Raw genomic sequence first — 12,183 nt, forward strand, 5'->3', positions numbered from 1 at the left:
GCCTTACATCAGGCTCCCTGCTCAGCTGGGAGCTTGCTTTCTCTCTCTTCCTTTGCCTGCTACTCCCCCTGCTTGTGCTCTCCCCCTCTCTCTCCCTGTCAAATAAATAAAATCTTTTAAAAAAAGAAAGAAAGAAAAGAAAAATGGAGATATGAGTTAAAAGCAAATATAATAGAAGTATATATCTTTAACATAAAGAACTCGAATAACAACAACAAATTAAAACCTCAAAAGATTTGTCAGGCAAGGACAATGGCCCTTTATCAACTGAGACACTCAAACCTAAAATGTTTAACCTTACCATTAAAAGACCAATACACATTAAGTATGTATTATATGTATTATATAAACAAATAACTTTGTTTTTGTATATGAAATAATACAAAGATAAGCATCCTAGCACCCAATGTTTTTCAGGCATACTGAAATTGCACATGTCAGATCTGTGCTGGTGAAAGTGATTGGCAAGAACTATAAAATCATTCCCAAACTTTGGTCTATCCATCCCACTTTGGGCAATTTATCTTAACAACCCAAGTCACAAGAAAAAGCTATGTACACAAAAAAATCTTCATCATAATTTCACAAATAATAGAGAATGAAAAGCAAACATATATGCAATCATGGGGGGAGGATTTCATAGTTTTCTGTAGTATTTCATACGTGTTACACCACCATTACAAGTTATAGATTTGGATAGAATGTGGCAAAAGGGAGACATGGGTACTATATGCGAAGTTAAATGTCCAAGATAAAAATCATGTGTGAGGACACCTTGGGTGGCTCAGTCAATTAAACAGACTTTTGTTTTCAGCCCAGGTCATGATCTCAGGGTTGTGGGCTTTGTGCTGGACAGGAAGCCACCTTATGATTCTCTCTCTCTCGAGGTACCTGGGTGGCTCAGTGGGTTAAAGCCTCTGCCTTCGGCTCAGGTCATGGTCCTGGGATTGAGCCATGCATCGGGCTCTCTGCTCAGTGGGGAGCCTGCCTCCCTTCCTCTCTCTCTGCCTGCCTCTCTGCCTACTTGTGATCTCTGTCAAATAGATAAATAAAATCTTTAAAAAAAAAATTCTCACTCCCAATGAATGAGTGAAGTATGAGCTCATTAGATCTCTATTCGAGGAAATTCTTTAAGTGCTGAAGATGTCATAACGGGTAACATATATCAACTCCCTACTATGTAGTAGTTGAGTTAGATATTGGAGATTATATATATATATATTTTTTTTTTATTTTTTATTTTTTTTTAATTTTCACCACATTCCTGCAAAGTGTTACTATCCTCATTGCACAGGTTAGGAAGTAAAGCAGATATAATTTAAAAACCTTGCTCAACATCTCAGAATTTCCATATGCCAAAGCCAGGCTTGAACTTGGGTGAGTTTCACTACAGAATATAAACTCTCTTCTATATCCCCACTGGCCTTCTAGTTATATTAAGTTTAGTGAGTATTAAAGATTATGATATAACAACCTTTATCAGAATAAAATGCATTCTCTAACTCAAATCAGAATTATTAAATCGTATCTAAACACTCACCTCTTTTAAAACTGATTTAAAATGTGATCTCCCTGTTCTCTGAGACCATGTTTTTCCTGAAGGCCCATATCGAATCTGATTCCTCCTGCTTATGACATCAGCTTTCAGCTTTGGGGGCTCCCCTTCCATAACGAACACCAGTTTTACATCCATCAGTGTTAAACAGGAGATACGAAAAAATAAGTTCCTTAAATATAAAAATCAGTAAACCATTAATAATCAGATGCTGATGGCAAAAGTCAACATAGCAATATGACATAATGGCAAGAACATCAGACGATTACCAAAAAGGTTACACGGAAACACATTTTATGTATTCATATTCTGTTTTCAGTGAACTGAGAAACCACGGAATGTTTTTAAGCAGGAGAGATTTATGATGGTTCTAAGTGCTACATGGAAAACAGTTTAGAGGAGGAGGAGGCCAGGAGCTGAGGAAGGAAAACTCATGCAAGACATTTCAGTACAGATGAGAGATGATGGTGCCACACACTGAGGTCCTCCCTCTGGGCGCTGACAGAAGTTTCTTAACACAAGGAATATTAGAACTGACAAGACTCCCTGATATACTGGATGCAAGGTGGGGCCACACAGAGAATGGCTCCCAAATTTCTGGCTTCTAGTCACCAAAGCATCCTAGTGTATATGGGAATTAGGCAGCTAGGTCTGTGAATCTGGAGCTCAAATGTGTGAGCCATCGATTTATTAGAGATGGCAGAGACCGACATGTTAGCAACATATTTTAAAATTCCAAAATGGATAGCAACAACAAAGAAACAAACCAAGACATGACCTGCTTATGCAATTATACATCTATGTCCTAAGAACATTTACTATACCTGAGGTGGGGCTTCATGACGGTTCCAATCATTTTTTTGACTGTCTGTGCTTCACATACCCAGAGACTCAGATCAACTGCAATGGTTTTCCCACAGAGATTATGCAACTGGAGGTGCTGCTTTACAGGCTCCAAAATTGGCCATAAGTCATTCACGCCCATTCTGGTGATCGCCTGCTGTTATCTGAAACACACTTCATAATATGGACTGTTAAAGACACAGGAGCTCAGAACAGAAATTCACAGAATATATTCTATGTTTGTTTAGGATAATTCACAAATAGAGAACTCTCCTTATTTCCTTCAGCTTTTTGGAATGCTTCAAGAACATCTGAAACCTTAACAGTGGTGGTAATTTCCCTACTAGCTACGAAAATACTGATGCAACTAATGGATTAAGTTATTTGCAAATGGTACCATGCTGGATTTGTCCTTAAAAATCCACTCCTCACCAAATACGTGTTTCTTTGGAGTACTGAAAAATAACGTTATTTTTAAATTTAATGGAATCCAAATGTCAATGGTTTTATCCCTCCTCATTCTCTCTTCTTGTCTATGTTCTCTTTAGCAGTGGTTGAGAATAACGTTTCTTACATGGCTATATTAAGATTGCATGAAATTTAGAAGATAAAAGGGAAAAAAAAACCCCAAATGGTAGTAATTGGCTTTGTTCCAGCTGTTAACAAGCAATAACAAATGCAGAGATGGGTACCAGCGATGATGCTATAAATCATATTTGTCTTCTTGAGAATTCATTCCTTGATTTACATACCTAAAGCAAGAATAGGACTAGTATTCTATCATAATCAGGAAATACAAGAAAACAAATGCAAAGAAGCATGCAAATAAGTAAATTAAGGCAAAAACACTAGGTCAATGGAAAATGGGGAGGCATAAAATGGAGTTGGAGGCATATGAAATTATCTTTTTATAAAGTTGGCTTTTCAAATTGCAAAGTCATACATGTTTATCGTAGAAAATTTAAAAAAAAATCTTTGAAAGAACAAAAAAATTTAAAATCACCTATACTGCCACTATTGAAAGAAAACTTTTAAACTCTTCAGTTTTACAAGGCATTTTAAAACCAAAATTGACTTAAACCCTGCTATTCTAACCTGCTTTGGTATTTTCTATCGTCTATTTTTTCCTTATTAAACACCTATATCTGTTTTTCTCTTACTTTGTTATTATTTGATGAGCGTATTATGTAGTATTTGCAATGATGATTCAGTCTCACTCTATAAACACAATTGAGATTATCATCCTCTGAATAATGACCTTAATTCATTCCAGAAACACAGGTAGCATACAAAAAATACTACAAAAGCCTATCACTATGCAAAACACAAACCAATGCAAACCCATTCTAAATAAAAAATACCGTGTTGTCTGTTCCTTTAACAGATTCCACAGCAAAAGCAAATTTTCTCAAATTATACATAGTTGCAAAGAAAACAAATGCTGGGCTGTTGTTATTGTCTCTGCACTTTTCTGAATCTTAATTTTATATTGTGGCCAGGGCCACTTTTAGTAGTATTTTGTGTATTAATTTTTTTAATGAAGAATTGATCCAATATTTGCTGATATGTCACTTTACAAAGAAAAAATACACATCGTTAAATGCAAAGTATAAGGAATTAGGTAGTTTATTTCACATAAGCAGCCCCACTGGTTCAATGTTGCATTGTGGCATTGATTCGAAGATAAGGTTTTATCTCTGTTAATGTGAAAAGTTGTAGTTAATTCTGGACAGAGTGGAGACACATGTATTTTCTAAGTTATTATGAAAGGAAATAAGACTTTCATAGTCTTAAATATCAGAATGTATAAAATTCAGAAGTAGAAAGTTTGGGAGGGACATTTTTGTTTACAGTTTTGCTTTCCTTTTATTTGTGATTCAAGTTGAGTGTACCAGAATGGATGGTTACTGAAGGAAATTCTGCAATTTCTCTCTCTGGAGGAAAGTTATATTTCATTTAAATATGACCCTGACTCTAGCTGTCAAAATTTTAAATGCAGGTTATCTTCTGATTAGCAAAAGCTCTCCCAGGAATTTAAGATATGCTCTTAGAGCTGTGAGATTTATATAAAAGGATATCAACTGTAGCATTGTTTACAATAGTAAAACAATAAGAAGAAACAAATGTCCACCAAGGAGTACCTTAATAAATTATGGCACGTTCAAAAAGAACAGAAAAAAAAAATGGGATAGATCTACTTGTATAGTCTCCCAAGTTTTAAAATGAAAAGAGGTTTTCATTTTTCAAATGAAAAATAGGTTATGTATCAGGGATGACTATAGTTTAGGAAGGGGAAGAAGAATTACTCTTCAAAGTACACACCTTTGTTTTTTTAATAATCATATGCATACATTATTCTTCAAATTTAAAAAAAGTTCAAAAAAAAGTATCTGTAAAAGGTTGGGGAAATAGGGGCACCTGGGTGGCTCAGTGGATTAAGCCTCAGCCTTCTGCTCAGGTCATGATCTCAGGGGTCCTGGGATTGAGCCCAGCATGGGGCTCTCTGCTCAGCGGGGAGCATGTTTCCCCTTCTCTCTGCCCATCAGTCGGCCTACATGTGATCTCTATCTGTCAAATAAAAAATAAAATCTTTAAAAAAAATCTATAAAGTTTGGGGAAATAAAACTAGAAATCTTTAGGTGGTTTATTTCTTGCCTAAATATTAAGAGATCAAATATGACTATAGTTTATGGGTCAAATTAAAAAGCAAGGTTCTGCAAATTTGTAAGTACCTCGTATCAAATCTGACTTGAGTATGGCTCTTCTAGGGATGAGTGATTCACATTCTCCTGTTTTCTTCAGATTCTCTAGGAGCTAGTCATGTGGACTTAAACAAGGCTCATTTTTCCCTCTGGCCTTTCCTGCTCACAGGTTCCTTCCTTCCAGTCTTATCTCTAATGCTTCATGACATGAGTTGACTACACATATCTAAGTAAGTAATAATGACTGAAGATTCCCATCTAGTGCAGTGTTGTTTATGATGGCACAGATAAACCACATTTATGTAAAGGACTGGAATGCAGATTATATTCCTTCTGAAGGTTGTAGAAAAAAAATGAGAGCCGCTGATGAGGTAGAGTCTTGATTTTACAAACTGTAGTCCTCTAAATATTTCAAGCATATTAGGAACATTTTTTTAAAGAATTTAATGAAATATTATTCACTAGGGCAGCCAAGCATGAGAAAAAATAAGACTACAACTGATTCTATTAAAACATTAATATTCCACAGATTGGATCCCTTAAGCAAGACCAAGAGGGCTTTCAGCTAAGCCCATAAATAATGTTTTATAAAGATTTTATTTATTTATTGGGGCAGGGGGAGAGGGTACAGGAACAGGGGGAGGGGCAGTGGGAGAAGCAGACTCCCTGCTGAGCAGGGAGCCAGATTAGAGGCTCCATTGCAAGCCCCTGGGATAGGTGACCTGAGCCAAAGGCAGATGTTTAACCCACTAAGGTACCCAGGCAACCTAATAATATTTTTAATATAACATGATTATTACATTTAAAACTTAATTCTTCATGCCATTTTCTTTTCTTTTGGCAGCATAAACCTGGTTTAAAGAACGAGCATCCACAGTTAGGTTACAGAACCGCCAGCACTGGTAGCTGAACAGTTATCAGTAATGTCTACCTAGGACACCCATTTTGGCTCTTCCTGTATTAAAATGAGAGAGAAGGCTACAAAGTTGTAACCACAGTTACTTAAACACAACTGTTATGAACCATGTAGGCAAACAGAACAACAGAATTATCTGTTGGTTCCCAGAAAGCAAAATTTGAGTTACTATATCTGAACTAAAGTGTTTTCTTCTCCATTTTTCCTAAGTGATGCTGTATTTTCCAGAAAACTGTCTCTTTCATTGCCAATCTTTTTGGTCACCATATTTTAAAATCTATCTCAAAGCTTTTAAAAAGACTTTGATACTTTACCCTACAGTCCCCATGTAGCTATTGAAATGGATTTCAAAGAGGAGGGTCTCTTTGTGCTCCCCAAACATACCTATAGAAGAGTAATGCTTGGCTCAGTTTCTTTCATTAGCATCATGGTAGAATTCCTGATACTGTGAAATATTTTTTTCCTCACTTTTTTCTCTAAATGATAGGAATCAAGGGAACATTTTAATAGGAGCTAGCTTCTATGACATGCCCCCCAAAATCTTTTTTCTCTAACTTTACACTAATGAACTTGTTAGAACTTCTTCAATTACAAGATTTTATAAAGCCTTCACTGTTTTTAACTAAAAAATAACAAATTAGAACTATGCCAAGCAACATATTAAAAGGGTTGGGAGTGGGCATGGGAACTGCAAAGTGAGCAGGAAGATTTGAGGAAGAATATTTTTAGAGGCAGAGGCAGACTACACTGGAAAGGACATTTTTGTTGAGTCTCCTTTGAAGACTCTATAATGAGCTCTTCACCAGTCTCCCTCTTATTACTTATCCCACTTACCTGACATCTCCCTGGGCTGTTAACTAGAATACCAAATTCCCTACTCTACCTTCATGGGGATGCATAATATGCATTTAACTCCTGATTCCACCACCTCGCCTCAAAACTGTTTTACTTCCAGTTGCTTAGGCCATAAACCTAGCAGTGCTCGATTCTTCTTTTTACTCAGCTCTCCAATGCCCTCTCCATCAGGAAATCCTCTACCTTTAAGATATACCCAAAATCCCCATTTCTAGTTGATAGAACTCTGGCGTTGCCTATAGACAAACTTTAACAGTCTTCCAAATCGCCTCCCTGCTTCCACTTTTTACTACCCTCCTCTCCTACACAATCATTCTCCTTCTAGAAGCCTAAAATCCTATTTAAAAACCTAAAACATACTAAGATCATCATCTGCCTGTTTGTCACATGTGCATCTATTCCTTCTGTTTATTATATTAATTTACTTCTTCATTTATGGTGCTATCTTAGAGCCAGTTACAAAACAAAAACAAAAAAAATACATAAAATTACGTAAGGGTTCTACATGTAATACATTATTTTAAAATATTATTTTAGGATTATCTTCATTAGATCTATGATCTAAATCAGTTAAATTTAGATCTATGATCTAAATCAGTTAAATTTAGAATGCATGTTGAAAAATCATTCCTAAGAACAGAATATATTAAAAATACCCAATAGTCCAGAAAGGGCAAAATTATGTAAAATGTATATTTTATGAAAAATAACATCATGTTCTAAGAATGCAGTTATTCCTAAATGTCTATTCCTGGGATCTATTGTTTTCCATTCCTTGCCATTTTCTTTGCTTCAGTGCTTCCTCTGTACATTAAGCTTCAACAGTAACATTGTAAAAGCATATGATGTTCCAAAAAGGGATAGAATGCCACAGCTTTTAAGATATTCAAGTACAACTACACTGGAAGATAGAACAGATGAATGAGGTCATGATCATCAGCTTGAGGTTACTTGAATATAGCTCTGCATTAAACACAACATATATCATTAAACACAACATATATCAAAGTCTCTCACAACTACGCAAAATTTTCTCTTATTTTTCAATAAGATACAATTTGAAAAAATCGTGGTGTGGGATGTGGGGAGTCTCTACTCCCATCTTCATAATGTAGTACTTTTACTGACATCAATCTGATCATGCCATCAGTATATTATTACATATAAAAAGAAGTTGCCTTAACATATTAACAATTCTTAAGAATTAATGTGACACAAGAATATTTATATGAATCAGCAAAGTCATAACAACCCACAGTAAATAACTTTATAACCTATTAGTGACTTCAATTTATTTAGTTTACTGAAAAAGCATTAGACTTGGAATTAGAAACCTAGGATTTTGGTCTTGGATAGAATACTGAAGCTGTATGACCTTGGAAAGACATTTAACCCATCTACAAAATGGGAGGTACTAAACCAGATGAACTATAGGATTCTGATATTCTTTGAACCTCCTGACCAATTTTGGTAGCTTGTACTAAAATAAAACCAGTCTATTCTAGATACTACTGCTTGACAGAAAGAACACAAATTTCTAGTTTAAAAAAGCCCTCAAGAATTCACTACAGGTTAAAATAAAACAAATCCTTTGATGTAACCATATGGTGCCCATAAATCAATTTATGCTCCTAAAACTTCCTTAAAAGCTAATAAGCTTTTATTGGTTAATTATAAAACTGAATGAGGTGAGAAAAGCACAGAGCCTTGCTAATTCCACTAATGAATCAAATTTTAAAGAACATAAAAAGAGGTCAGTGGTTTGATTTATGCAAAAATACACATTTTATTAAACCAACAGTTTTCCAATTTTATTTCAGTTTTAAGCAAAAACATTAGGAAAAAACTAACAACAAAACGAGAAATATTTTAAGTTTCCCAGCTCCCACTTACAAGACTATTTTCACATAAAGATAGGTAAATGGTTTAATTCAGTTCAAGATTGGACTGTATGGGATTTCCACCTAATCTCACTAATTAATGCTGGTTTTTTATTCTCTCTTCAGTTTTATTTTCATATGAATTTAGCATAAACTTTGAAGCATAATATACGCCAGGCTTATAGTTAAGTGTTTATTAAATACCTACTATGTACACCAGGAACTCTAGATGCTAGATACAATAATGAGTGATAAAGCCCTGCATTTAAGGATTTTATTAGGGCAAAGTGAGACAAGAGATGAAAAGAGAATTACAACAACGTGACAAGGACAGGCCAAGTTAACGTAAGCTACAGGACTACATAAATAAATACCTTACCTAATATTGAGCACCAAGGAGGGCTTCCTAAAAGAAGCGACATTGACCAGAAACCACCCAAGTGTTCCCCACTGTTTACCAACAAGGACCACTTAAGACTAGATGTTGTGCTGTTTTTGTCTGTTTTGACCAGGTCCTACTTTTCACTGTGCCATGGCAAGGGCCACCATGGGAATAAGATACATTTGATTCTCTTTAGAAGCAAAAGGTCACTTCCACAGAAGGAATTCATTACTGGAGCCCAGACAATTGTCATCTATTTGGGGGTGAAGCAGCGCGGCGGTAAATGCCACGTTCCCCCACCTACAAGGGAAGACTGTGGAATATAAGAAATTGAATATTGGACTAACGTACTCGGTGAAAGAGCTGTGTAAAGACCTGAGAGGTCGGTTAATGTCTGGGGAAGAACAGCACTGAACGCTACGCCAAGAAACTTAAAACTTCGTCAGTTCCGGTATTTACTGAGGGGGAGGGATTTACAGTAGAGGCCGGCGTGGGGGGAAAGACTAAATAACCACAACGCCTTAAGGGAAGTATGTCCAGAGCACAACACTGAAAAAGGAACATCCCGGCTAGTCTCCGCCTGCCTGGGCCCGGACCGGGGCGTGGCCGTTCGCCCCCAGGGTGCCCGGGAGAACATCCAGGGGCCATCGGCCTCGGCGGAGAGGAGCGAGCGCCGGGCGGCCGGGGGTCAAGCAAGCACGGCCGGACCGCGGCCAGGCGGCGCTCCCACCGTACTCCCAGCCGAGCCGCTGACCGGGGTTCGGAGGAGCGCCCCCAACCCAGCCTTTCAGAGGAGCCAGAGGAAGGACGGGTCGGGGCCGCCTCTCCACAATCCGCCGGACTTACCCGGACACCCCTTTCTCCTCGGTTTTGGAAGACGCCCCTCCGTCTTTTACCAGTTTGGCCTGAATCCTAACTACTGCTGCCTCCAAGTTTACAAATTTTCTCTTCTAAAAAAAAAAAAAATTAAGCGAAAGAAAAGGAAAAGAGCTCTTTCCTTTTTCCCTAAGCAAAGGCTACCGCTTGGACGGCAGCCCCCGGACCCCGGCAGCCGCCGGAGCACTTCTAATTCCGCGCCCCCTCCCCCGAGGCCCCGCCTCTTCCGGGAAGTAACCGTCCCCCTTCCCGCGACCGCAGTCTCTCACTAGGCTTTCCGGGCTTCCAGACGCCCGGTTCTACGCATGCTTGGAACTGTTACCGGGGTGCTCCGAGTTCTCTTCCCTTTCACTTAGGCAAATCACCCGGCCCCGCGCGTCCCGCCGACGAGAGCCCTGCGAGCCTACCAGCTTCCCCGTCGGCTGAGGGGCACTTCCGGCCCCTCCTCTTAGACTCTAGAGGCGCGAAAACTCCGAACCGCGCACGCGCGCGCTGAGCTCCGGCGGGAGGGGGGGCGGGGCGCAGGCGCGGAGTGTCCGGCGGTGGGCGCCGGGGCAGCCAGCCTCCTGCCTTCTCCCACCGCGGGCGCGCGGTTCCCCGCGGGCCAACGGCGGCTAGCCGAGGCCGAGACGCCCCAGGGTGCCCTTGCCGCCCCGCTACCCAAGACAGCAGCCCCGATCGGGTTCCTTGGGGAGACTTGGACTTGTTCGAGGTAAGGTGAGGGCGCGCGCTGTCGCTCTCCCTTGCTCCGGATCAATCCCCTCGCTGCCCCCTTAGCCGGAGCCCTCCAGCCCACCTGGCGGCGGCTCGGTCACCGGAGCTGCGGCGGTGTCCCGGGTGTACCCGCGGGCCCGAGCGGGCCAGCCCGCCGGTGGGGATCTTCGGGCTTTCTCTGCGGGCGACACGGGTCTCCTCAACCGCGGGAAACTTGCCCGAGGCTGCTGGGGCCCTCCTCGGGCTCCGCCGGCGGGGCTGGCAGTCCGGCTCGGGCTATGGGACCCGGCGCCCGGCCCCTACCGGCCCTCGGCTTAGAGGAATAGCTTGAGGGGATGCGGTGGTGGGAGAGTGGGCTCGGACCTCGGGCGCGTAGAGCGAATCGGATACCTCACCAGCAGCAACTTAGTCTGTTTACGAATGTATGCAAATAGCACTTTAATTAGATTTGTTGTTAAAGCCCAGCGCCATGACAACGCCGGTTGTATTATGTAGGAAAATTAAGTTGTAATGTTTGTAATGTTTGTGGAGGTTTTGTGATGGCATTTCTGTTCCCTCTTTTCTTGTGGAAATGAACTGAGGAGGAATTGGGAATTCCCGATTGGGAATTGCGGGACGCAGGGCTAGGATAGAGAAACGGCTGTGGGACCAATAAGACTTGAGATAATACTGTGGTGATTCCTGGAAAGAGGAACGATTTTGTGTGTAAACCCTGGAGCCAGATTTTACGCGAGCGCTTTTTACTCCGTGTATATTTCATGAGTAGGAGATTAAAAGCGGGTGTTTTAAGACCAGCTATTTCGGAATGTATATTCAAAGCAAAAAAAAAAAAAAAAAGTCCAAACTCCGTAACTTTTAGGTAACTGCTGTATATATAGTCTTCTAAAATATTCAATAACAGAAAAAGATAAAAGAAAGAAATTCAATAGCATATGCATTGGCCTGCAGGTGTTAGGTAGTAAGTAGTTCCTTGGGTGTGTGGGTGGAAGGGAACATATTAAAACTTCTACTTTGATTTCCTTTGTCTCATTCTAGTACTGTGTGAAATACACAGAGTGATCATTTTATGTTGAAATATGTATTCAACCTTTCTTTTTCTGACTGGAGATCAGATTTGGAGATCATTAGAATATTGCTTGTAAAACACGTTTTTCTGTGAGAGAACAACTGTTACGTGACCCAGAGCTCTTTGGTATCACCTCTTTAAGTTTTAGTTCTTTTTCTGTAATTGGAGGAAAATAGCCCTAATGCCTAACAGCAGGATTCTTAAATACGTGTGTGTGGTGGCAGGAGAATATTTATAGCCCTATTTTAATCTATAATAAATATAAAGCATTTAGTATTGAGGTTGGCAACAAAAGTAAGTACAAATTCCCTAAAGGTTTATTTTACTGAGTGTCTAGACGTAGAATTTTATATAAAACCTACCTAAATGTTCACTTACCGTTTTTTAGAACTAA

General features: G+C 39.6%; 2 protein-coding genes across 5 annotated transcripts in view; one reads left to right on the plus strand and one right to left on the minus strand.

Annotated features, from left to right (window-relative positions):
* GEN1 (GEN1 Holliday junction 5' flap endonuclease) overlaps positions 1-10,398 on the minus strand; it is a 33,001-nt gene extending 22,603 nt beyond the window's left edge. Inside the window, exons 1-3 of the mRNA XM_013052938.2 lie at positions 9,980-10,398; positions 2,380-2,572; positions 1,541-1,727 (exon numbers count right to left, since the gene is read on the minus strand). Coding sequence (XP_012908392.1) covers positions 1,541-1,727; positions 2,380-2,540 — 348 coding nt within the window. The 5' untranslated portion in view covers positions 2,541-2,572; positions 9,980-10,398. The remainder of the gene's footprint in view (positions 1-1,540; positions 1,728-2,379; positions 2,573-9,979) is intronic.
* A 134-nt stretch (positions 10,399-10,532) lies between these two features.
* The window catches only part of SMC6 (structural maintenance of chromosomes 6), a 75,475-nt gene continuing 73,824 nt past the window's right edge, over positions 10,533-12,183 (plus strand). For all 4 annotated transcript variants that reach the window (XM_013052937.2, XM_013052936.2, XM_045073820.1 and 1 more), the window contains exon 1: positions 10,533-10,721. The gene's annotated coding sequence lies outside the window, so the exon portion shown is untranslated. The remainder of the gene's footprint in view (positions 10,722-12,183) is intronic.

Source organism: Mustela putorius, unplaced genomic scaffold (genome assembly GCF_011764305.1).
Source record: "Mustela putorius furo isolate JIRA1106 unplaced genomic scaffold, ASM1176430v1.1 tig00537284_pilon_pilon_pilon, whole genome shotgun sequence".
Taxonomy (NCBI): Eukaryota; Metazoa; Chordata; class Mammalia; order Carnivora; family Mustelidae; genus Mustela; species Mustela putorius.